Source organism: Parasteatoda tepidariorum, chromosome 7 (assembly GCF_982258835.1).
Source record: "Parasteatoda tepidariorum strain Cologne lab strain chromosome 7, Ptep-v5.0, whole genome shotgun sequence".
Taxonomy (NCBI): domain Eukaryota; kingdom Metazoa; phylum Arthropoda; class Arachnida; order Araneae; family Theridiidae; genus Parasteatoda; species Parasteatoda tepidariorum.
This window is the reverse complement of record NC_141761.1, coordinates 94,423,264-94,450,461: the sequence shown is the minus strand read 5'-3', so window position 1 is coordinate 94,450,461 and position 27,198 is coordinate 94,423,264. Positions and strand designations below refer to the sequence as shown.

The 27,198-nt window shown below is 29.2% G+C and overlaps 1 protein-coding gene across 1 annotated transcript in view; it reads left to right on the top strand.

Moving 5' to 3' along the window:
• Positions 1–27,198, top strand: part of LOC107443175 (uncharacterized) — a 40,716-nt gene that overhangs the window by 11,963 nt on the left and 1,555 nt on the right. Inside the window, exons 5-13 of the mRNA XM_087168296.1 lie at positions 2,777–2,879; positions 4,990–5,109; positions 8,809–8,923; positions 11,493–11,564; positions 11,721–11,865; positions 16,215–16,373; positions 18,896–19,445; positions 21,558–21,709; positions 26,183–26,308. Coding sequence (XP_087024422.1) covers positions 2,777–2,879; positions 4,990–5,109; positions 8,809–8,923; positions 11,493–11,564; positions 11,721–11,865; positions 16,215–16,373; positions 18,896–19,445; positions 21,558–21,709; positions 26,183–26,308 — 1,542 coding nt within the window. The remainder of the gene's footprint in view (positions 1–2,776; positions 2,880–4,989; positions 5,110–8,808; positions 8,924–11,492; positions 11,565–11,720; positions 11,866–16,214; positions 16,374–18,895; positions 19,446–21,557; positions 21,710–26,182; positions 26,309–27,198) is intronic.

Genomic DNA, 27,198 nt, shown 5'->3' with positions numbered 1-27,198 from the left:
AATGAGGACTCCAATATGTGGTGAGAACAAGGATGACGATTTAAAACTTAATATAAATTTATTAAAACGTAACAAGTAACAAGTGTAACAAGTTTGTGTGCGACCGCTCGCTGAGGGGATACTCACTGGAATGGTCTGGATATCCTTAATCCCGGCCTCTCAGGGTAGGCTGAAGAGGCACAATTTGGGGGTTTGGTCTAAAAATAGATTTCCCAGAAGGGAATCGCTACAACAATAAAATTCCCTCTATGTAAAATGTTTAGTATATTATGCAACAGTTATCGTGATATTTATATTATTTCATAAAATCTGCTGGTTTGTTTTTTTGTCCATGTTGGTTGCTATGTATTAAGTTTATACAATAAATCACATATCACTTCAATGTTTTTTTGTTTTTTTTTATATAGGGGAAAGTTGGACAAAACGGGATACCATTATTGTTTTTATTTACTACAGAAAATCTGTTAAAGAGAACTACACATTATTTTTTTTATAGCTACATCACTTATTGAAGCACAGAAAAAACATATTTTAAACTAATTTTAATAACTGTGAAATAGGAAAAAAAATCATTTTCAAAACTCTTACATATCCCGTTTTAGCACACCTGGGTCGGACAAAACGGGATAGGGTTTACAATGTTTAATTTTTTGTGTAAAACTAACTAAAAACATAATTAATTGACAGAAAACTGTAAAGCAAAATTTCTAAAAATTGCATTTATGGGATTTTATTGCTTCTAACATTTTTATATAAACTGTTGTTTTATAATTAAGTACACAAAAATTCTGTTGCTGCATAAGTTTTTAAAGATTTTATGAGTTTTCAACAATGAACACTTATTCCATAATTTTCACTGTCGAGATGCGTCTGGTGCCCTTAAGAGGGATTTCTTAGCAGTCCTTTCTTCAATTCTCTTGGTTCATTCTTGTAGTTTAATCATCCTTTTTTTCCCTTCCATTTATAATTCACTTTTAAATGGAGAAGATGTTATTACTACAGTTTTCTTCTTTCCCTTATCAGTTATTTTTTCTGGGAACTGTCCTTTTACTTGAGGTACATGTACAACACACTTTGGAAGGATGGAAAAGGGTAGCTTAGGTCGATAACAAGAGAGTAATAATCCTAAAACTGCACACATCAGCCTGGTGTTCAATGCCTAGAAGTTCTTGCTGTTAAATCAGTGGTGACAGACAATGCAAACAGGTGATCTGGGAAGACGTCAGGATTGTAAGGACTTATACCAGTTTTACTAAACCCTTTAATGGTAGTTTCTGCAATGGCTACCCGTGAGTAGGCTGCGTTGAACAGTTTTGTAACCTCGTAAATTATAATGCGCCTACCTGGATGGTTGAACAGCCACTTTCGAACTTCTTGTTCATAATACGCTCTCAGTGGAGCCATGAAACTGAAGGCGATGAGTTGTATGTGGGGGGAAGGCTATTTTTTTCCCTGTGTTAAAATTATGCTTAATATTGTTTCTCTCAGCTCACTCAAATGCTGGCATTCGTATGCCCGTTAGAATTATACCAAATAATCTCTCTTCTAAAGCTAGTACATGCTCACGCGTTTTTTCTTGTTCAGCATTGAATACTGTCTCTTATTTGTCCAGCTTTTTCTCTGCTGCCAATCCAGTGGTCAATGTATTTGTACGAGCCTTTTTTACCTTTCTTTCAATATAGTAATAATAATATAGTAAAAGTATTTGGCCAACAAATAAACAGGTTAATAAAACAGGATATAAAAAAAAACTCTATCCCGTTTTATCCAACTCATAAGTATCCCGTTTTGTCAGACTCAGACACTTTTCAAAGCGAACATGGCTGCTGCCTAAACGTGAAAGAAAAATTAGATTGACTAGACATGAGAATACTCTTTAATAAATGCTTCATTAAATGTAATACTCACCGGAATTGTAATCCTATATATATAGGCAGTACAATGTGAAAAACAACACACGTAACTGTGGAAAGTGGCAAAAAAATGGAGTAAAAAAGTTCCGAGATCTACAACTTTCTATCAATTAGTGATCTCGAGACGGTACGCACTGAAAATGATATAATCACAGTCAAATAAGAAGTTTCTGTCGTCGTCCGCTATATAGCTGCAATAGTCTAGTCCCTAGGCGAGATATCCCGTTTTGTCCGACTATCCCGTTTTATCCAACTCTCCCCTACTAGTTATTTCTAAAATGTAATTTAGTTACTTATATCTATTTATAAATTACCTGAACGATTAGGCTTTTTCTTGCATCATTAACACGTTTGTTGTTGCTTGTATATTTGTGCTGAAAAACTTTCTTTTTTTTCAATAGTTTCAGTGTGTCTTCCTGCATATTTGCATATAACCTGCATATTTGTTGAAAAACTGTTAAGGTTATTAAAAGTGGTGAATAAAATCTCATTTTCTTCGACACAGAGAAGATCTTAACTTAACTGGGAAGAATAAACTAAACTTAATTTTTATATTTTAAAAATTTTGTAAATCTCCCTGATTTTCTTTTATTTTTTTCTTTAACTCTGCATACTTTATAGAGTTGGCGAGCTTTGATAAAAAGTTCTGTGTTAGCATTTTACATTTGGTTTAGGAATTTTGATTAAAGAAATTTTCATCTTTTTAAAAATAATTCAATAAATTATTCCTTATTATTTCAATTCATACCTTTTAGTTGATATTCTACTGTTGATTCTGTTTTATGAGATAGATGTGTTGTACTTAATTTTAATTTTTATTTATTGTTTTAAATTCATTGTGATATTACTATCTTTTATTTTAGGATGTTAATGTATCATACATTGGTGGATCTTTGGCTACTTCAAGTTTGGAAGATGGTCATCATGTTTTGCTTCATCCAAGAGGAGAGAAGCTTAACAGGCTTGGTTAAATTTTTTTCATATATATGTAACATAAAAAGCTTCAATTAATCTTGTTTATGTTATTCCTTTTCTGTAAATCCTTTTCTTAATTTATTATTCAAAACAAAACACTCTCTCACACTTTTAAGCTCACATCCTGTCCTTTGATCTATTTTTAGCTCAAGTATGCATTAATTAAAAGTGAGACATTTTCCCCTTTGCTCTTTGTGGGAATAGCGTAAGCTGTTTGATAAACCAATTACAATTGCTAAGATTTCAATTATTCCCTAAAATGAAACATTTTATGAGTTTACTAACTTATATTGAAGAGCACAACATTTTGTGACCACTTTGATAAATGTTTTCAGGGTTGCCACAGGCGACTAAAATGCAACTATTTATATATATATATATATATATTATATAAACATTTATATGAAAATTATCATATCTGCCACCAACTTGACTGAATGGATGATGGTATATGACAATTAAGTCATTAACAAAATATTTATGTTAATGACTATTTTCATTCTTTAGGCTACTAAAAGCAACTATTTTGTTCATTTTTGTTCTGTGGCAACCCTGCGTTTTCTGTCTAATAAATAATAAATAAATGTTGTACCCTTCTACCCTGCCTAAGACCGATTTTAATCCTTCCACTCTGCAACCCTGCGTTTTCTGTCTAATAAATAATAAATAAATGTTGTACCCTTCTACCCTGCCTAAGACCGATTTTAATCCTTCCACTCTGCAACGCCATTATATATATTCACAGTTTTTTAATTTAGAGTAATATGATTATCCACACTTTTTCCAAAGGTGTATTTTTACGCTAGTTTTTATATTTTCGTTCTTTAAAAGCTCTTAAGGGAGCTTTTTTCCTTGGGTGTTCTTAAAAAGTGCTTAATTTTCCCTTTTCTGAAATAAGATGTTTTTTCTTTACCATGTCGATTTTTGCTACAAATTATGCAAAAAGCTTGGGTTTCACATTGTTCTATTTAACATATAAAAAATTTAATTGATTTTCGAACATAATGGATTTTGACGTACCGTTGGACCACCACTCATTTTTCATCTTTGTTGAAATACTTCTTGAGCCACATGTGTGTGTACTGAGCTGGATTCAGTGGGAAGGATTCTTGCACTCTCATGTGCAACTCTGATGCATTTTGCAAGACATTCTCAATTTCTGACTTCCTTTTTTGCTCTCTGAAATCAAACCAAAAAATCTCTTGAGTTTTTGCTAATCACAGGGACCAACTAAACATAGCCTATTATTTTCCCTAATAGCAAAAAAAAAAAAAATTATTCATTTCTCTTGTTAATTTCATCGGTAAACTATCATTCGGTATGATCAATAATATTAATCTTGTTAATGTTTTATTGAATATGCTTTTATAAATAACTTTTATTTAAATCTGAAAAATAGGTTCAATAGCCTCTTTAAATAATAGTTGAATTAATTATAAATTTGAATTAAATGTTTTTACATTATTAAGTAAATTAATTTAAAAAATAGAATGAGCCACTCAATATTGAATGTATCTAAAAGTGTGCATAAATTGTTTTTATGGTGGCTAATATAATCAAGAAAAGAGTTCTTTGTCCGAAACTAGTCATTTTATCATGATGATGTAAATTCTTTGAAAATTATTTTTCATTTTGTTAATATATATATGAAGAAATTTCAACAATGGGAAGAAAAAGCTTTTTGTTAGTGCACATGATTATAATATTTTTTTAAAATACTTAAACATATATTTTGAGTGCTTAAAATGTGCTGTATTATTATTTTTTTATGTAGGTTGAACTGTTCTTTATTTCTCTAAGTTTTCGATCAATTAAAACTAGTATTTATCCTAATATAGCTCATGCATTTGCACAGTGACTTTGTGTTTCCTCTTTATATATTGTGTATAATATATGCAGGGAAAACACAGGGATTTTTTTCTCTCCAGATTTAAGTGGCAAACCTGTTAAATCCAACCCAAATATTGCAGTTTGTAAAAGTTTGCAAATTGTGAAGTTAGTAAATTTTAAATGTTTTATATTTTTTAAAGTAAAGAAATTTAATATTATTTTTCATCTTTGTCCTAAATTTTATTTATTTGTAATAAAGATTACTTTCCAGGTATTACCACATTAGATGAAGCTGATGTACTTAATAAGCATTTCCAGGCTGTTTCCTTAGAAGAAAATTCTCCTAAGCTTCATCATGGTTATATATTACAAATTTCATGTTCTGTTGATGGTAAAATAATTTTATATTCTCATTACTTAAACTATCTATTGCCGATTATTCTGTGGCTAAATACTAGTTCCATTAATGCAACTTGCGAAGATTTTATCTCTTAAAATTAAGTAAATGAAATATTTCCACAATGTGTCAGAGACTGTTGTTTAATATAGTTTTTTTTCACCCATAAAAAATCCAAAATAATTCGAACAGTAAAGCGATTCTTTTTTTAAGGAAAGCTAATAATTTCTCACTTGTAAGATCTAAATAATAATTTATAAGTCCCCATTTCCAGTAAAATTGAACAAAAATTTTTCCAATTGTAATCTTATTTAAGATTACATTTTTACAGTAATTTTTCTCCACCTTTTTCGTGCAAAAATGCTTTTAATGTTGTAGCTCTATTTTTCTTGTCGATATTCTATCATCTGCATGGTAAAAATGCAACTTGAAATTCATCGATATAGCAATAAAGAAAATGGAGAAAATAAAAATATGACCACCTAAGCCAGCGTCTTCCTGGGGTACTGGCCTCGGAAGCCATAAAGCAAACCTTTTCTATTGAGAGAGAGGCCAAATTAAATGCCAAAATTAACTCTCTCAGTACCCTAAAGGTATTTGGAACAATGCCTCCTTCAAGTTTACAATAATATTTTATGAATCTTATTCTAAAAGCTTTCCTTGCGTAATTAAGTCCAACAAATCGCAGCATTGTGCGTTTTTGTGAGCTAGATTTTAAAATTGCACATGGCGGTAAAAGCAATATAAATTATCATACGTTAACGTTAGCAAGTCTTTTGCATCTGGAAATAAGGAGGTAAAGAAATATGATGTAGGATGAACAAAAACTGCTGCTATTGTATCAAAAATAGCAGACGTTAAAAATGCTTCTATTGTTGAATCTCTTCAGAAACAAATACAGTGCCCGTCGTTTATTTAAAACACTTTCGTTTTATGCTCTTTTGATTTTATTAAGAGGCGATTGAACATTTGGAGAGAGAAAAAATCACATTTTTACGATATATTCTAAATGCACACGCTTTGAAAGCTAAAATAATGACAACATTAATGCTTTATTTAACTAATTTGATTATTTTAATAAAGTAAAAACCTACATAAGATAAAATTTACTAAACTTATGCAAAAAAAAAAAAACGATCAATGATTGCTTGAGTTACAGTATTTAAAATTACTTTTCAGCATCATTTGAGAGTTTATAGAAGTTTTTATAGTTTTCGATATTTCCTCCTCTTTGTTCTAAAGCTTGCCGCAATACATTAAATGCTTTTCTGACTTCCGTTGAAGATGGCACTGATAAGTTTATTTCATCTTCTGAGTCTGATTCCTCCATTTCATGATTGGAAATAACTTTGCAATTTTTGATGTCAGTAACAATTTCAGAATCAGATTTTTCTCCTGATGTTTGTAGGTTATCGTCAATATCTACATAACATGAAAAATTCTCGTCCATTTCATTTTCTTTATTGCTGAGCATTTCTTCGGAACAGTTATCAGCTCCATCGCCAGTGCTTAATCCACACTTTTTAAAGCAATTTGATATTGTTTGGGTTGAAACAATGTCCCATTAGTTACGAATCAAATGCATTGATTCCAAAATGGTAAGGGATTTCGATAGTTTGTTTGCAGTTAAGAGTTCAGAAGAACTGTCACAGTCTATGTCACTAATGATTTTTTGAACAAACATTTTTCTGTAATGAAACTTGAATGATCTTATGATTCCCTGATCAAGGGGTTGAATAATAGCTGTAGTGTTGGGTGGCAAAAACACTAATTAAAATTTTTCAAACATAAGTCCTCATCAGCTGGGTGCGCAGAACAATTGTCTAAAAGATAGACGACCTTTTCATTTTTCAGCTCCTTGTCCCATTCAAGAAGAAACTTTGTGAAGATGCTGGATGTCATCCATGTGTTATAGCTGTTGGCATAACTGGTGGGCAGGTGTTTTACTCCTTTAAAACATTGAGGTTTTAAACTCTTTCCTATCACTAAAGGTTTTTTTTCTCTCACAGTTCCTGTCATGTTGCATGTTAGCAACACGGTTAGTCTTTCCTTTATTTTTTTACATCCACCAGTCGATTCATTTTTAAACAGCAGTGTGTGTTCAGAAAGTGCTCGGAAAAATAATCCTGTTTCATCTGTGTTGAAAATTTGCTCTGGTTCATAGTCTTTGATGAGTGTTGGCCACACGTCGTTTACCCAATCAGCGGCAGAGCTAAAATCAGCATCTTGCTTTTCACCATGCAATTTACAATAGACAATGTTGTTGGCTTCGTTCCACCGGGTTAGCCACCCATCTGTAGCTTTTAAATCAGAATCACCAAATAAGTTAGCAAAGTTCCTCCGATTTTCCTTCACGCTTATGCTTTCTTTACAGATTTCCATTCTTTTTTATTTCCTCGGAAATATTAATCCTTTGTTTCAGAATGTTGAAAAGAGCAGTTTGGGTAATACCCAATTTATTTGAAGCTTCACATTGACTACTTTTAGGAAGCTTATTATAGTTTTGCAACACTTCGAATTTATCTTTAAGACTCAAATCCTTCCTTTTCGACATGCTGATAAAATTTAACACCAAACGAACTTAAAAATAATATGTGCTCTAACTCTAACTATAATTTACTCAGATAGCTTAAATAATATGGAACATGCGCACAGAGTGTTTTTGGAAATCTATTTATGTTTTCTGTTAAGATAGATAACAAAAGAAACTTCTCTCCCTTCTATAGTTCATTCAATAAAAAGTAAGATAAGAATTCAAACCCTTCGACCCCCTGTTGAGTGAGATAGGTTTCTCCAAACTTCATTCAAGTCAAGGAATTGACATTGATAAATTGATTTCTATGAACTCGCCGCTTACCACCCACATTTTTCCTTAACTCTTACACTATGTATATCACAGGAAAGTGCTAACCACACTTGTTTCACAGGTTTGTGAGTAACTGTTGCTTCTTCTAAAAAAATCTATAAACTTCGAAAAAATAAAATTTTATAAATAAGAACAAAAAAAACTGAAATATTGCACTTTTGATTTATTATGTAGTCAAAATTTTGATTTTAAAAAGCGGCAGCATTGATTTTATTAAAGGATGTTTTTAACATATATTAATATTGTAACGATTCGGTTCTTGCCAATTTGATTTTATAAAGCGGCTGATTTTATTATCCGGTGATTTTATTAGCGGCGGGTACTGTATATGCTGTAGCTACTAATGACGGCAACAATATAGGTGCGTAACTTCAACCTGTAGTTGTGTCTTGCTCCGACGCACAAGCCAGAGAAGTCAAGGTATTGCTGCTTGCAGTGCCGAATTTAGATGCTCAATCTACCTATTAGTGTCGTATTATTGTATAATACAATAGTTGGTCAAGATTTAAAAATGTGTTTTCTGTTATCGGTTTCAAACTAAAAAATTTTTAAAAAATCTATACAAAATTGACTAGTGTATTTTACAATTTAGTAACAGATAGTTCTTAATTTTGTGTAAAAATGTTCTCGAATAACATTTTCAGTATAACACTATGGCGAGTAAAACACTATCTCTGAATTATAAGATCATGCAGATTATAATGTTGGCAAGTATGCTTTGCATTTTTTTTTTTTAGATCTTTTTAATAAATTTTCAACTTTATTTTCTAAATTTTATTAATAAAAATTCTTTTTCTGTACTTTATTAATAAGATTTTTTATTTCAGGTTATTGCTTTGTACGTCAAAAAAAGTCTTGTCATTTTGTAGATTTTAATGATCTTCATGATATTAAAGTTTCAAGAATTATTGAGGGACAAAAATTAGGGAGTATTTCTTCTAGGTAAGAAAAGTATTCATTATACTGAAACGTTTCACTCTCTTTTTTATTTTAATGAAATTCTTCTTCTCATTGGCACGACAGCCCAGGATGGGCCTTGGCCTTCTCAACAAGCCTATACCAAGACATTCTTCCCTTAGCCAAGGTTCTCCAGTTAATTATCTTTAAAATTTGTAGGTCCTTTTCAAGGCAGTTTAAAAATCTTAGATTTGGTCATCCTCTTTTTCTTGTACCTGTTGGCCTGGCACAGAAAACTTTTTTGATTGTCCTGCTATCCTCCATTCTTATAATGTGGCCTGCCCATTTAATTCTTTGAATTTTGATAAATTTAATGACATCAGGTTCTTTATATGCTTTGTAAAGTTCCGTGTTTGATCTTGTAAACCAGGTACCGTTTTTACGAAATTTTAATGAAATTATTGATTTTTATTGAAAGTTTGTTTTTATAAATACTTCTTTATTGACAAAGACAATGGCCGCTAAAGTATCTTGAACTTATCAAAAGGGCAAAGAAAGAAATTAGCCAATAAAAAAGTAACTGATGTTTATGTATTTCCATTGCATTGATGCTTTGTAAAAGAAAATAACCACAAAAGGATCATAAACTTATCAAAATGGCAAAAGCGGAACTAGTCAATCGAGTTATTGATGTTTTACGTATCCTAATCAATATTATTGATTGTTCTGCCGTAGATGAATAATTTAACAATAATTGAACAATAACGTAGATGAAATATTTTTTTTATTTATTATTTGTTGCTTTGTAAGACATGCGCTCTGAAACTCTTGCTAACTGGAATATTTTGTGTGCTTGTCAGCTGGATTAGCGATTGCGTGTTTACCTTAGAATTCAATCGTTGAATTCCTTTTCCCAGCTATTTTAGAAGTTCAAGTATGTTCTGGGTATGTTTTTGTTTTAAAGTTTTTAATAAATAGTTTATTTTGGCAATTTAGTTTCATTTCATTATTCGATGGCTCATGTTAGTTTAATTCATGTTAGTTTAATTCACATTAGTTTCTCCTCACATTAATGCTTTGAGAAAGTTCATAACCACGAAAGTATTTTGAGTATACCAAAATGGCAGAGAAGAATCTGTCAATAAAGGGTCATTGATGCTTTATGTATCAAAAATGGAAAAAAGGAACTAGTCAATAAAGAGTCATTGATGCTTTATGTATCAAAAATGCTAAAAGGGAACTAGTCAATAAAGAGTCATTCATGCTTTATGTATCAAAAATGTAAAAAGGGAACTTGCAATAAAGAGTCATTGATGCTTTATGTATCAAAATGGCAGGAAAAGAACTAGTCAATAAAGAGTCATTGATGCTTTATGTATCAAAATGGCAGAAAAGGAACTTGTCAATATAAAGAGTCGGTGGTTTGAGAAAGTTCATAACCACAAATGTATCGAAAAAATAAAAAAATCACCATAAAGGAATTATTTAATAAATAGTTTTTTATGCTTTCTGTATCCAAGTGAATTGATGCTTTGAGAAAAAATCACAAAAAGTATCTTGAACATATCAATATGGTAAAAAAGAAAATAGTCTATCGAAAATTATTTTTTTTTATTTGTACCTTCATTGCATCAATTTTTGCGACATTAACTTTATTAACTCTTTTATTGATAATTTTTCATCTAATCATAATTAATAATAAAACCAGGGTTGTAAAAAACCCGGGGTTTTGTAGAAAAACCCAACCCGGGTGGGTTTTATTGGGCTTTTCTGGGTTCTATTGGGCTTTTCATGTTTTTATGAGAGGGTTTTCAAAAGAGAGGGCAGGGATAAGTACCTTATTTAAAAAAAACTTATTTATAATTAATAATTAAGTTTAATTTATAAATTGACTTCATATAGATAATTAATACAAATAAATTGATGTGAAAGTCTGAAAAAAGTTTCTTCATATATCATGATACAAAATGTTATATGTACTCACATACGTCACACATTTGAAACTTATTTTAACACAGGATTACTTTTTATTTATATTTTAATCTTAAAAAATGTTAGGGGAAATTTTTTTATTTGCATATAAAGCGAATCAATGGCCATACAGTCAAATCTAGCCAGCAAGGTGACTCTCCAGTCTCCAACACAATTAGTTTCTTCACTGTAGGTTAATTTTTTTAAGGCTAGATTTCATATATATTTCAATAGAATAGCTCTTTCATATAACAGGGGATGAAAAAAGAAATCAATCTTAGAAAAACCCAGTAAAACACACTTTAGGGTGGGTTTTACCGGGTTTTTCAGAGTGGGTTATACCCAGTAAAACCCGGGCGGGTTTTATTGGGCAGGTGGGTTTCTTGCAACCCTGAATAAAACTGCTTCTGTCTGCATTGTTTTAGCCTGTAGAAATTTTATGTAGTTTAATGTTACCTCTTTGAATTCTGTAGAAGTTTGTGATAAATTTTCTAATAAATTCTTATTAACAGCACTCTGTATAATTTTGTGGTAACTTATGTTTAATCATGTCTTTAAAACATGTATAAATCACTTGATGTATGCATTCAATATATTTTAGAATTAAATTTTTAAATTAATTTCTTCTTTTTTTTTTTTTTAGTCCTTACTGCCCATCTGATTTTATTGTCATACATGAGGAAGGAAATCTAGAGTTTAGAAACACAGAAGAAAAGTAAAAAAGAATTTCTTCGCTTTTCACTCTCTTAATAAAAATTATAATCACTTTCAATAAAAATTATAAGTAAATTTGAATAGTAATCAAGGCCTATATTATAATATATTATTACTTGAATATTGGAAATTGATAAGTTTTAAATCTATTTTTCAGTGAGTGTCAATGGTCTTTATACAAGCATGAATACCAGTTTCCATTTGGTAAAATTAATTTAGCACAATGCAGTTTTGGATCTCACCCTCAGTCAATTCTGTGTTTAAATGAACAATATTTGTATTCATTTGATATGCGCTTAGAGGTTTGTATTTTTAAAATTCAACTTTATCATAAAATTTTAATATAATTTACTCATTTTTATTTCAAATTTAGAAAGGGACATTTAAAGTTTTGAATCATTTAATTAATAGTCAAACAAATAGATTCGAATGCTAAAAAAATTGTTTTAAGGTGAAGTTTCTAAATTATCAATATCTTAGTTCACTCCTTAACCCTTTAGCACAGGTGTCTCTTTTATATTGTTATTTGGTTGAATAACACAGAGGCCAATGCCGGCAAATAAAGTATATATTAAAACATAATATGCAGAAACAATATTTTACATGCACAGTGCTATACATCTGAATCAACCAACAACCAGTTAGCTTCTTCAATAAATATATATCGATATCCTCTATCGGGAAGTTGTTGTATTACATTGCGCAACTTAACTGAGAAAAATAAGATTTTATTTGCATATTAACAACATATATATATCTATATATATATTGAAAAAATAGTGAAAATAGAAATACCGTGTTTTTTAATTACAAAAAACAATCTGTTAGATTATCAGAATGATATTTGTACTAAAATATAAAATCTAAAAAAAGAAAAAAAATAGTCCTTCATATTCAAAAATGTCTTAATACATGATTTTGTAAAATTTTTTAAATTTTTTACAACTGTCATTGAACAGCCGACTTAAATTTTGACTTTTCGGTTACCTTGTAATTTTGAACCCTATCCAGAAGACTAGAACACTTAGATCAGTATGCGGTATTGCATTGTTATGAGAACTTGGAGGACTTTGTGACTCTGGCAGATTTAACGTGTTACTGACACCATTTAATACCAAGGGATTCTTCGGCAGGCTGGATTTGAATTCCCGTTCTGTTGAACATGAGAACAATGCTTAACCAACCAGCCTATCCGTGCCTGATTTTTTGAATTAAAAAAATTTCAGTGATGATCATCTGTTTCTCTTATATTAAAATGCAAATTTTAAAAATTATTGTTTGGAAATTGTCCATATTGGGAAAATTACCTTTAATGCAGACAAAGACACCAGTGTTTCTTACCTTATTTTATAAACGTGAATTATTAAAATGCTAAATATAATATTTTTCACTTATTTTGATCTAAGTAATATAAAAATATGTTTTTAATTAAAATACTGTACCAAAGGGGTAAAAAAATCAAAACATGTTTTTAGTCTATCCAAAATAAATAATTATAAAACATAAAATGCGTAAAAAAAAATTTTTTTAGGCAAAACAATTTTCTATTTTTACTGCTCAAAAGACCAGCATGTTAGTTTTCGTTGTTTCATCAAAAGAATATATCCTCATTTTATTCAGCAAAATTATGAAATTTCATTTTTCACCTGTGGCATTATTATGACCACTTTTTCAAATATTTAAAATTTTTAACGATAAAAAATAATTTTAATATTATATGACATTTGAATTTTTTAAGCATTTCTTAAAATCTAGTAAATATCACATGGCTCATTTCTAAAATAAGGAATAATTTTAAGAAGCAAGTATGAAGTAAAGTAATTTACAAAGTATTATGAACTATACATAATAATACTATATTTATTTTTTTTTAAAAATAGAATGCTTATTTGGTACATTTTTAACAAAAAAAAGTGGCGCCTGGCAGATAATTTTCTTAATAGCCATGTATTGTATTTAGTCGTCCTTTGGCTGATGGCGACCATTAATTTTGCACTATACTTCAGATGCCAGATATAACGAGTTTAAATGTCAACAGTTTTTCCACATCAATGATGGTGTTTTGATACGTCCAGGCTTTGTTGCATTAGTACAAATAGCAATGGGAAGTATCAGAGCAAGGCTAAATTGACAAATGGAAAGTGTAGCCTATGATTCCAAGTTTAAAAAAACTTTAAAAACATAGAAGGTTTAGAACTTATAAATGCAATAAAAAGTTTTTTAATTTTTACATTGTTTTTAATTATTAAATATAAAAATTATAATTTTTATTTAAAATTTTTTACATGTTGTATGATATTTTTATAGTACATTTCTTCTCATTTTGATGCCAAAACAAAATCCACAAGATTCAAATAACTAAATAAAGTGCTATAAAACTTTCGAAAAGGTTACCTTGGTAAAATATATTACAATTCAAATAATTGTTCATTGTGATCAAAGAATCTGACCAATGAGAGTAATACTGTCAAGAACAAAAATTTGTAGATTGGCATGAACATGCACTGACTTTTTTTTTTTTTTTAAAGAAAGAAAAAAAACGAAAAATATGTTATTTTTCTGTCATATTTCAAATTTAATAAATTCTTGTGTTCTGCCTGAACTTCTATATTTCAGTCTAATAACCAAGTTCAACCTTAATAAATACTAATTCTATTTTTACTTCAAAAATCACTTCGCAAAAAAATTAAATGAATAAACAGAACAACGAAATATTGTCCATTATATGTTGGACACTGAATCTTAGCAGGTTAATTAGTTTCCCTCTAATAAACTATTGCTAAAGAGAAAACTCTTGACAATCTTACAACTGACAACCCTGATTAGTTGCAGAACACTCAATGGCTATTTGAGTTGCTGTTGTTTGCAACCAAAATTATTTTAAAATAAATTTAAAAAAAAATATGTTTTAAGAGATGAGAGAATATAGAATTGATACAATATGAATTCTTTTATTTTCATTTTTTAATATTTTTGTGTGTTACCGTTTGAAAATAAGTTAAATTGTTTCTTTTTTTTTAATAATCAAAAAACAGCGTTGATTTCAATAATAATCGCTAACTTGGCGAGATTTCAAAAAGTGGGCTATTCTAGGATTTTACCCAAATCCGAAATTAATGTTGCTCCTAAAGCTAAAGATTTTTTAAAAATGATATTTATAGTCTATTTTTTTTCCTTGAGATATACAAGTTTTAAAGCGTTAGATATAACAAGAGGTCACATAATTATTACAGTAAACTTCTCGAGGAATCTGGACTCATCATTAAGACTATTAAAATTGCAAAGAAACCCATGCCTGGAAATGCCAATGTTCATGACTAGGGGCGCTCATCTATTATGATCAGTTGAGAAACAGTTGATGATAGTAAGAGAGCAAACTGGAGGCGCGTAACGACATTTCCGAGCATGAGTTGCTATGCAATTTTAATCCTAGTGATGTGCCTTAGTTCTCCTAGAAGTTTATCGCAACCTTTACGCGACCTCCTGTTATATGTATAAAAATAGACTGTAAATGTCATTTTAAAATATTGTATCCAGTTGCTAATTTGAAGTCAGCGATCTGTCAGAAAATCTCTTTAACAGAAAAGAAATTTGTTCCCCAGTGCAATTTTTATTATATACAGTCAATTCGCTATAATTCGAAGTACGATAACTCGAATATTACTATAACTCGATTTTTTTATGAGGTCCCGACCCTTTTATCTTCAATTTCATGTTAATTATTCTCGATTACTCGAATTTTACTCTCTTTAACTCGATTTTGTTTGGATCTTTTAAAGCAAGAAAAAATACCTAGGAGCTGATATCTTGCCCCTTCCTTTGCAACACGCACACAATGTCTTTCGTACTCTTCATGGAGAAGCTAAAGCTGTCCCTCTTGAACTATGTGAACAGTGGTTAAATGAAACGTTACCAAATTTACTTCAGTGAAAATGATGTTTTCAATATTGATGAAATGGGTTTATTTTTTAAATGTCTTCCAAATAAGATTATGATGTTTAAGGATGAAAACTGCTCAGGGGGTAAGATGAGAAACGAACGTTTGACTGTCCTAGTTGAAGGAAATGCGTCTGGGACAGAGAAATTGCCCTTACTTGTTATCGGAAAATACCGAAATCCCCGATGTTTCAAGAATGTAAAAACGTATCCTTTGGATTACAAGTCTAACAAAAAGTTTTGGATGACGTCAGTATTATTTGAAGACTATGTAAGAAAATTGGATCGGAAATTCTTCGCTAAAAAAAGAAAAGTGATACTCTTTATGGATAAATGCACAGCGCATAGTGATCTACCTAATTTGAAAGCAGTAAACTTGCAGTTTCTCCCGCCAAACACAACAGCAAAGTTACAGTCGATGGACCAGGGTATCATAAAGTGCTTCAAACAGTCTTATTGTAAATTGCTTGTCAGAAAAATTATCGTAAATATTATAAGCACTTAGAAGATTTGTAATTAATAAGCATTAATTAAATAATCCGACAATATTTTGAAAGTCCAAAACCGAAACTAACGGTAAGTCGAACTTCCGATATGTCGAAGTTTTTCGTCAGTCCTATCAGATTCGAGTTATCGCGAATTCACTGTATTTGATTTTTATTGTTTTGTTTCATTTTTCTTGCTTAATTATTTTATTTTCCTGTCTTTCCTTCAGAGTAACCAAAGTTCTGTACTACTGTCCTCTGATTTTGCTTCATGTTATGCCCATGAAAAATTTATAAGCTGCAAAAGCTGTGCTGTGAGTCCTTTCCAGCATGTGATCTCTACATATTACCGTTTATTTGTTTGTGATGAGCGCTATCCAAAACGACCAGTATGTGAAAAACTTTCATTACTAAACTTTTCAAATACAGTAGAGTGCCACTTATCCAGACCAATCTGGAAGAAAGCAGATAGAAAATGCGGATCATTGGACTACTTTAAAAAATGGCTATGAAAATGTTTTTAAGTAACTTTCCTTTGCACATTTTTCAGGCTAAGTAGCAATTGTAGTAATGCCTATTATAGCATATTACAAATGGCGTGTTTAAATGTTTAATTTACTAGAAACATGTTCCCTTATTAAAAACTACTTGCCATCCACATTGACTCAGGGCGAAAAGAATGTGAATTTTTTTTTTTTAAAGTTCACCGAGGGATGAAATATGCCTTTCTTTCGGCCCCTTTCAGATGTTCTAAAAATAAAAAAGCACTTTTGGGATTATTATTATAATTTTTTTTAAGAAGGTGGGAAAAGTGCATGGTCCTTTAATGATGCAGATAATTGGACAACCTGGTAAACCGGTAATCGAATAATTGGTGCTCTACTGTATTTTATATTGTGTTATGTTGAAAATATTACTTGTAGATTCCTCAATTACCTAAGAGTTGGGCTTGAAATTTTGTCATCTTTTTTGTACACACCATAATAATTTCTTTACAACTTTAAGAATAAGATTTAGCGAGGCTGGAAAAAAACAAACAAGATTAATAAGAAAAACAATCCTGTATCACGCATGAAAAGTGTTTTTATTCATTTATTTTTTTGACAGAACAAGAATTTGTTTAGGTTTTATAGGTTAAAATTTGGTTTGGATGTAGTTTAAAAGTGGCTTATTAAATGAATGTATTCTTTTACAATTTGTTTTATTTTCAGTTGTTCTGAATCACCTTTTGAGTTATATTATTAGTAATTTGGTTCAGTTTGGAACTAGACTTGATTTTGGTTTTAAACGTTAAAATTTGGTTTGGATGTAGTTTAAAAGTGGCTTAATAAATAGATATGTTCTTTTACAAGTTGTTTTTATGTTTAACGATTTTTATCTTTTTATGTTATATCAGTTAATAACAAGTGAACTGTTCCTATGTGCTAAAAGAACAATTTCATTTTTCTTGCAAATTTAACAGACAAAATGTGTGATAATGTATAATATTTTTTATTTGAAAAGCAGAATTTTTTAATACTGTACATTCAAAGTTATAGCTAGTTTTCATCTTTTCCTATGTAAAATATAATTTTATTATTGTTCAATTATATAGATTTTAACATTTTTAATTTTTAAATAAATCCTTAAACTACATTTGTTTTGAATTTGTTTATGTTTAAAAATAATTTCGTTAAAAATATTGACCAGTCAAAAAATTTAAATCTTTTAGCACTTTGAATTAGTACTTAACCTCTTTATTTTCAATTTTGAAATCTTACTTTTGGCTTATTTTTATTTCAAAGTTTGTTTACATTGAGTTGAAAAACACCTATAAAATTTCTCTTACTAGTTATGTTATGTGTTTCATATAATTTTTGATTAAAAAAAAGTGAGCAAACATTAACCATTTAAGAGCCTTTCAAATACAACATAACAATTGTAATAATGTTTCAAATATTAGTAATTTTGGGCTTTCACTTGTCTCCAAATCTCAAACTCTTTCTCATGCTTTCTTTTAAAGTTAACAACACCCATATTTCTAGCTCTTTGCTTTAACTTTGATTTTTATTATAGCAATCTAATTTTACGATTAAATTCAAATAAGAGATGTAATTTTTCATTAAACCAAACTTGCATTTTAATTCATTTTATAAAGTTTTGGAATAATCTTTTGTGTTTCTCCTTATGTTTTCAAAATTGTTGATCTGTAAAACTCTTTAAAGAATTTTTTTTCTTCTCAAATTTAACTTTTATACCAAATTTTAAATTTTTCCACATAATTTTTTTTTGTTGCATTTTTTGCTTTGCTTTTTAACAAAATTTTGAAAAGGTGATTTTAATGCCTTACATAAACATTGCTTATACCTCCACCTTCCCCCTCGTTAACCTTTTAATGCAGATGGGACAATAGTCTCACTTTTATATATTTTTTTCTGGAACTTTAATTACACGCTAGTTACTAAAAAAAAAAACCCTTCAGATTATCGGAATTATATTTGTACTAAAATATAAAATCCAAAAGAAATTACCTAGTTTGAAATTTTTTTTAACTCAGAATTTTATTAATAATTGATTTTGTAAATTAAAAAAAACTTGAATGATTTATAACTATTTCTTTTAGATCTAAATAACTGCAAATAAGTGCAAATTTGCAAAATTATTGTGTTTAGAAGCGTTTTGGAAAATTTCACCCTTAACGCATAAAAAGGCACTGGTGTTTCGTGTTGTATTTCCTAACCATAATTTATTTGAATGTTAAAGATAATATTTTTCTCTTATTTTTTGACTTAAATTAATATTAAATAATAAAAATAGTTAATAAAAATGTGTTTAACAAAAATTCTGCATCATATGAAGGTTATATATTTGAATCGCCCCCTAGTTCTCATGGTTTGCACTAAATAAAACTGCTTAATTTTATCTTTTATAGGTTTTGATTTATAACCATATGATGAGGGGTCATCCTATGTACTGTGATTCTGCAATCGTAAATAATGCTCGTGACTCTTCAGATGTCATAGTGATTCTGGGAACTCAAGACTCAAATGAGCTCAGCTCTTTTGCCATCAGAGCTCAACATTCCATAGTTCAACCCATTTCACTGTCTCCACCCTTGCATCTCTCCACTACCACAGATTGTGCAAAATCATTGAAACTCCATTGTATTCCTGTTGATGATTCCTTAGAACAACGGCTGTCCTATCCTCTTGTTGGGGTCAGTGTTATTCCACATTCGAACTCAGGATATTCGGTATTCCAGATCAACTCACTTGGTGATGTATTTTATCAAGACTTTAAGAAAGATGCCTCAGCTGTTGAGAAGAGTCATCAAGTTAGTATGGGTTGTGTTTTGACCACTCCGGACAAAATATTGCCTTATTTATCTCAGTTCATGCCAGTTTCTGATGAAGGAAATGATCTACCAGAGTATTCGAATGATTTGTCCGAGGAAGTAAATGTGGATCTTTCGAAAATTTTCAGTATGTCAGCACGTTTAGATTCACTCGTAATCTTTTAATTTTTAAAATTTTTAGTGAAGGTATGAGGATTACTAACTGAAAAGGTGACACGTGTGATAGTTTCAGTACACAAACATGCCACTTTTTCTCAAAACCATAAAGTTCTGTTTTTGAAATTTTTTTTAATGATTTTTATCATACATTTAACAATTTTGAAATTGTAAAAAAATGTGGTATGTTGAACTAAGGGACCTTTCCAGTGGAGTATAAAATTTAAAAAAAAATTATATTTTATAAGAGGGATATCTTATTTTTTTAAAAAAAATTTTTGACGATAAAATCTAATCTTGTGTGATAGATATAAGTTGTATTAAAAATTTACATTGCTGTCTTTATTCAGTTCATATAAAATGGTTTTAGTATAATTGAAAATAAAATGTTGACACAAATTTTGAAAATGGTAAAATAAGATTTCGAATTAGCGTTTAGAAATCGATAATTTTTTTAAAAAATAAACTGAATTCCAACGAAGCAAATCCAAAAATAACAACTGACAGAAACATTTTATAATTAAAAGTGAATAAACTCAGAACATTTATACAAAAACATAGCTGCCAACTCTACTGGATTTTCCAGTTTCTCATGGTGGACTGGTTTAATTTGAATTCTCCTGGTTTTTGTACATTTTACAATATTCCATAAAATTGAGTAAGTTTCCTAAAAAAATCCATATTGAAATAGAATTTTTGTACAGATAATTGCTTGCTTTCTTGAATATTCAAATAAGTGTTACTAATACATAGTAAAGCAAACCTCATTTAGAGAAATAAAAATCAGTTCAAAAATTTTTTTGTTATAAAATATTCAGTTTATTTTTGTTCAGAACTCTCTTTTTAAATTAATTAAAAAAAAAATTTCTAACTATCTTTGATGAATTAAATGCCTTTTAATATTTAAAATTATAACTATGTGTAACATTTCTAAAAAACTAAAAAAAAACTCAGTGGCTCGACAACCCATAAAAGGCCAAGGCCTACTGTGCACATCTCAGTTTTCTTGACCTTGGTCTCTAGGGTGCAGGAGCAGATGTTCCGGTTAGGTGGGCAGCCGAACGCAAAAACCCCTGTGTTTAATTCCCAAGCATGCTTGGTACTCATTAATTGACCCACTGGAGGGATGAAAGGCTGAATACATAACATTTCAAGTATGTTTAATGTCAATCATAAGTGGAAAATATTGCAATTTTTCTATTTTGATGACTATAAAAATCCCTAAAATTCCCTATGTGTGAAATATTTAGTACATTATGCAACAAATATCGTGAAATTTATATTATTTCGTAAAATTTACTGGATTTTTTTTCTTATCCATGTTGGCAGGCAGCTATGCAAAAAAAAACATTTTTTAATTTATATTTTGTTTAATTTATAATTATTCTTTTAAATTATAATTATTATATTTAATTTGTAATTCTTAAGTTTCAATACCACCTAAAGTTCAGCTTTTTTTTTTTTTAAACTGCTGTGGCATGTTTGAATGCAGTACAGGTGGCGCTACCATTATTCAGGCCTATAAAAGAAGCAAAAAGGAGTGTCCTGCATACCACATATAATTATTTAACTGATTAATAAGTTCATAAATGTAAAACTGGTGAAAGTTTAGTGTATATTGTGTATGAGTGAATATTTGCACAGGTATCTGTCAATTCTGTTCTTAGACTATAACATGTTGTTGCATTTGGTGGATGATGAGTTCTTTAAGAGTATGTTTTATAGTTTTTATGACTAAGTTTGAACTTTGGTGAGAATAAAGTACCATATTTCTTATGCTGTGTGCAATAAATTGTTCGTTTCTATCTCCTCCTTGTTATGTAATTTAAAAATTTTTTTTACCCAGTTCCAGCACAGAAAGTTTTCTTTTAATATATTTTTAAAATTTTTAATTTTATATTTACCTCTCTCGTGAAGTATTTAGTAAATTACGTACATAATATTTAATTTAGTTTTGCATCAATCAAGATGGCATCAAAGCCTACATCCGAAGAACTGTAAAATAAAACATATAAATTCATTATTTGTTCTTGATGCAAAAAATTTTCATGATTATGTAAGGTTATATTGCTTGATATTGCAGGTTCAATGAATGATATTTCTGCATTCTGCAAAATTTGTAATCCAGATAAAGATTCTACCATAACCAATGAAGCTGATAACACAACAAACATATGTCATTCCTGTGGCTATACTGAAATTGAAAGTAAAGATATAAGTGAATCATTTAATAATGTAAGTCAACATTTAATTAGGTTTTTTTTTCTACATAAATTGCTCTTTTACTGCTTATGTTCAGGGATGAGATTTTTATATAAATATTCCACTTTTTCTGAAAATTCAACTATTGAAATAAAATAATTATATTTATTTCCGATTTGATATATAGATGTAATATGTAGAAAGATATAGAAAATTCAAACTACGTAACTGCCATCAACCCTTCTGGAAATCTACTTATTTTAGATCTTGGCTTTTATGAGCAGAAAATAAGATATTTCTTGTTTTCACCCGTCTGTTAGATAGCTAATATTTTCATAATTCAGACGTCACTGCATTTTAATATCAAACATCGATTTTCATTTTTACCTGATTTAAAAGTTGCATGTTGCGATTCTTATTCACATGATTTCAATATTGTTAATTGCAATTCTTATTTACGAGATTTAAAAATCCAATATTGCGATTTGTATTGAGGCGTTTTTAAAATTCTATGTAGAGATTCATATTCACGCGAGTTTATCCAATGTTGTGATTCATTTTTGCGGTTGTATTATCCAACATCTATTTTCGTATTTACACTTGATTTAAGAATTAGGCTTTGGATTCGTATTCATGCCATTTAGAAATTATGCATCGTTATTCTTATTTACGCAATCTGAAAATTTTGCGTCATGATTGGTAATTTTACATTTTTGAAATCCAATATCGAGTTTCATACAAGTGATTTCAATATCGTTGTTTATATTCACGCGATTTTAAAATCCAAGATCGCTATTTGTATTCACGCAATTTTAAAATCCTTTGTCTCGATTCTTGTAAAAAGTAAGTTTTCTTTTTGAATTAGTTACTATAAATGTGGCAGTTTTTCTATCGACGATTATTGCTATATATGGGTCTTTTTCTTCTTAATTTTCTCTTCTAAAATTTTCTTAAATTAAAGTAATTAAAAAAGTGATAAAAACTACATAAATGCCTTTATTTATTTTTGCTATATGTCCATATAGTAATGGTCAAGTTTTCTATTTTATTTTTTACAAGATTTAAAATATTTTAAATTCTGCCTTGTCTATATATGGGTCTTTTTCTTCTTAATTTTCTCTTCTAAAATTTTCTTAAATTAAAGTAATTAAAAAAGTGATAAAAACTACATAAATGCCTTTATTTATTTTTGCTATATGTCCATATAGTAATGGTCAAGTTTTCTATTTTATTTTTTACAAGATTTAAAATATTTTAAATTCTGCCTTGTCCACGGAGAAGATGTAATAGTCAACGGAGGAGACATTTTATGTTATAAAATATAAAATGTCAATGAAGACTAATTCATTAATTATTGGGTACAACTGATATGAGTTTAACATTAATAAGTAAATACAGTGGGTGATCGGTTAACGAACTGATCGGTTAACGAACACTTTCACGAAAGATTTTTGTGTTCGGATAACGAACACATATTCGGATAACGAACAATTTCAAGAAAGATTTTTTGTGTTCGGACAACGAAAACATATTCGGTTAATGAACAAAACGAATTCTAACGAACACTTCTCGGCCTGAAAAAAATTTATATTAATCATTTGTGATCATTTTGCATACGAAATAAGATCACTGAAAGGAGAAATGTTTAAAGAAGATGAACTAACGACAGAAGAACTCCAAGAAATTTTGAATGAAGAACACCAAGAAACACAGCGAAATGTGTCTCCTACTCTTGATGTACTAATGATGAAAGAGGACCAATGCCAACATCTGCCATTAAAGATATTTTGAAAAAGTGGGAGGATGTCAGAGCAATGGTCTTAGAATGGCATCCAAACCAAGCTGATGTCAGTAGGTTTGAGGATCTTTTTCAACGACAATGCTATTAGTTAGTTCCGGAAAATCCTGAAAAAGTGAGAAAAGCAATCGACAATGGACCACCCCATAAGCATAAAATGATAAGGATTGATTAATATGCAAGACTATATGTATGTATAATTTTTTAAAAAACTTATTAAGAAATTATACATTTTTTAAAATTTAATTTTTAGGGTCTCCAGAACGAATTAGTCGATTTCACATAGAAGTCTATGGAACGGATTATGTTCGTTAACCGATCACCCACTGTAATAAAATATTTCATTATTAGAGATAGAGCTACTTCCGATTAATCATGCTGTTATGAAGGAAAACATCCATTTTTAACCTAGGTGTACAATTTCTTAAGTAACTCTTACTGAATACTAATAAATTAAAATGTAAAGACTATTGAAATAAAAATTCAGACTCCACATGAAAGTTGAGTGTTGAGGGTACTCTTTTATGAACATTTTATGCAAATTAAACATACTATAATCCAAATGACGTTTTTATTTTTTCTCTTTACTTCTTGTTATTGTTTCTTTTTTCCCTGGGCTATCAATTGCTCTATCAATTTCTAGAAATTTAAGTACATTTAATCACGATTTTTCTGTTAAATCTTTTTCTGATATAGGTTTTAAAGTTTCTTGCTCTTTTTTTTTTTTTTTTTTTTTTTTACTTTCTTCAAACAATATAGGGTTTTCTTTAAATTTCTGTCTAGCTTGTCTCATACTAAGTTTTTTCTTGTTCCCTTCTCTTTTGCATTTGAACATTTGATTGCTTTCTTTTTTTATATTTTGGTTTTGCCATTTCTTTCCTAAAATTTGAAGAGAAAAAAATTGTTAAACATCACAGAAATTATTTAGAAAAATAGCCAATGTTTATTTCTCCAATAAGAAAAAGTCAAACTTAATTGATTTTCTTTAAAAATACAAACAAATTAACACATTTGTTCCATTTTAAAAAATATCAATTAAAAGAAAATAGTTTTTTAATTATTAAAATTGTATTATGGTTATCTAACACATTGTCTCTTTCATTGACTATGTCTTCTCCTCCGTGGACTTGTTATGTCCACGGAGGAAACAAAAACTGGTTCTTGAATTTTTCTGATTTTTAATTTCAAAGTTACAAAAATGGGGCAGTTCTTTTTATTAAATATACTATTTTTGCAATCTAAAATTAATCTATCAAAAATAAAATAATTTTCTCTTACCTTCTTTATGATGTCCACGGAGTATACGGTGAGAACTTTGCCAAACCTCAGTTGAACACAACAATCCAAAACTCACACCAAAGAAAACAAAAACAACTGATAGTTAACATTCTAAAATTGAATAGTTACCTTTCCCAGAAGCTGTCTTATAGGGATTTCGCATACGCTGCCCTTTATTGCTTATTTATGGAACTATATTAATTGTCCACGGAGGGAGACATTGTTTTTGAGGGACAAAGTTTACTAGTCATTTATTTTATAAAAAAATTTTTTTTTTATAAATATTAAATAAAAAGTTTCTATAAACATTTAACTAGGTAAAACTTCAAAAATCATTAAAATAACATTTAAATTGTTTAACAGCCATTAAAAATTATTTTGTGTCACAGACGTGGGGACGTCCACGGAGGGGATTTTGAAGTTATGTTTATTAAAAAATAAGAATGAAATATTAAATACATTTAGCAGAAATGCCTATGATTTGTTAGTTAGAACTTTACGAAAAATGATGAAGAAAAATATTAAGAAATCTGCTGTATTTCCTAATATTTATTACTAAGGGACTTAAAAAATCACCTTTTTGTGAGAATGACCCATATAGGCATTACAACATCAGCGGAACTGGATGAGAATATGCTACTGATATTTTTGCTATAAATCACGTATGATTTACTCGCGTGAAAATTCAGCTTTTTTGCCATTTGGCCAATCTCACCCCTGTATGTTGAAAATGTTCCAAAAAAATATAAGATTTGGTTAGGCCTAGCAAATAATTTTCGTTTTTACACAATTTAATAAATATATTTGTGTTGTAAGAGCTGCATTATTCAGTTAGTTTATATAATTATTGTTTGTTAATAAAAAATTCATTGTAGAAATGTTTTAAAAATGTGTTAAATCAGATCAGATGTTTAATATGTCTTTAAATCAGATGTTTCTTTCATACAATTTTTAAGAAAAAGGACACCTCAAGTACATCCACATGTTCAGGCTTCTTCAAATGATTTTATAATCGTTTTCAAAATATTATGAGAAATTTTGTATAAATCAGATACAGGTGGGCCCGTTTGACATGCTCGTTGTGACCACATTAGAAATGTTTCGGTTTTCAATTATTGCTTTTTAAATGTTTAAATTTACTTAAAAAAGGGGACGCGCTCACTTTCCAACTGGTATTCTCGAATGTAAGATTATGTTAAAAAATGTTGGGTACCCTTGGTTTAACTACTTTTGTACCAAATTTTTTTTAATGGTGACTGAAATTTTTAACATGAAATGCTCGCTATAATTCAATACCAAGACAATAAATTTTTATGTGTTAGTAAAAAATGTTTTTGTTTGAACTTTATCAATAATTTTTGTTTTTAAATTGATATAAGTTTAGTTTTTTAGCGATGCTGTAACTCTTAGTCTATCTTTTTCTTTTGTAGTTGAGTTTGCTTATTGGACCTACCAAAGAACCATCAATATCTGAAGTTTTTGATATCTCTCAATTTCGTGAATTTAATGATCCATATAGTAAGAAAATTTTAGATGTTTGGGGTTTAGAAGGAAATGTAAGTATTGTATTCTGACTACAATTAATTTGGAAAGTGTTTTATCATTATTGCTTTGTCTGTATTTTTGTGCCTTTAACTTTTATTTTGTTTCTTACTTGAAACATTGGAAAACAACTAAAAATAGTTTAAATAGGATGCAAAACCTTATAACTTTTTAAAATGGTTAAAATAAATTCTAATGTCATAACTATGGTATTGTTAAGATTTATATAATTAATTGATGTCATCTGAAAAAGTATAACCTTATCACATTGTTCTATTAATAGACATGAGAATTTTTAATTAATTAAATATTGCCTTGTGGGTTTTGGGCAGTCAGTAATCACAGAGCTTCATCACTATTAAATTTTCTTGTCTTTTTTTATTAAATGAAGATTATATTTAATTTCAATTGCTAGTTTAATTTCAAGTTAGTTCCGATTCCCTTACTGTAAAATGTACTTAAGGCTTCTTATTACAGTCTTAATTTGCTAGATTTGCAGTTTTAAAAGTTTCTTGCTAAATTATTTTATGAAAAAGTGCCCCTCACTTATTTAATATTTTCATCAAAAACAGTGAGAAATCTTATGACACAGATTTGTGAATTCAAAAAAATTTTCATTTATCTCATTATCATTTTATTTAAAAACAGTTGAAATTAATAATTCAATAATCAAAGAGTCATTAAAGGATAATGAATTCAGGAACCTTATATTTATTTTGAACAAAAATGCTTAGCTGCAATATTTACCATCTTTTAATTTCAAAGTTACTGACATTTTTTTTTTAATAATTTGATTAATTATTTAGCCCAATTACAACTTTCAACAAAATATATGGTGTTACTTTTAAAAAGACATATACGACATTTGGCTGCCAGAAAATAAAATGTATCAGGTTTTTTTTAT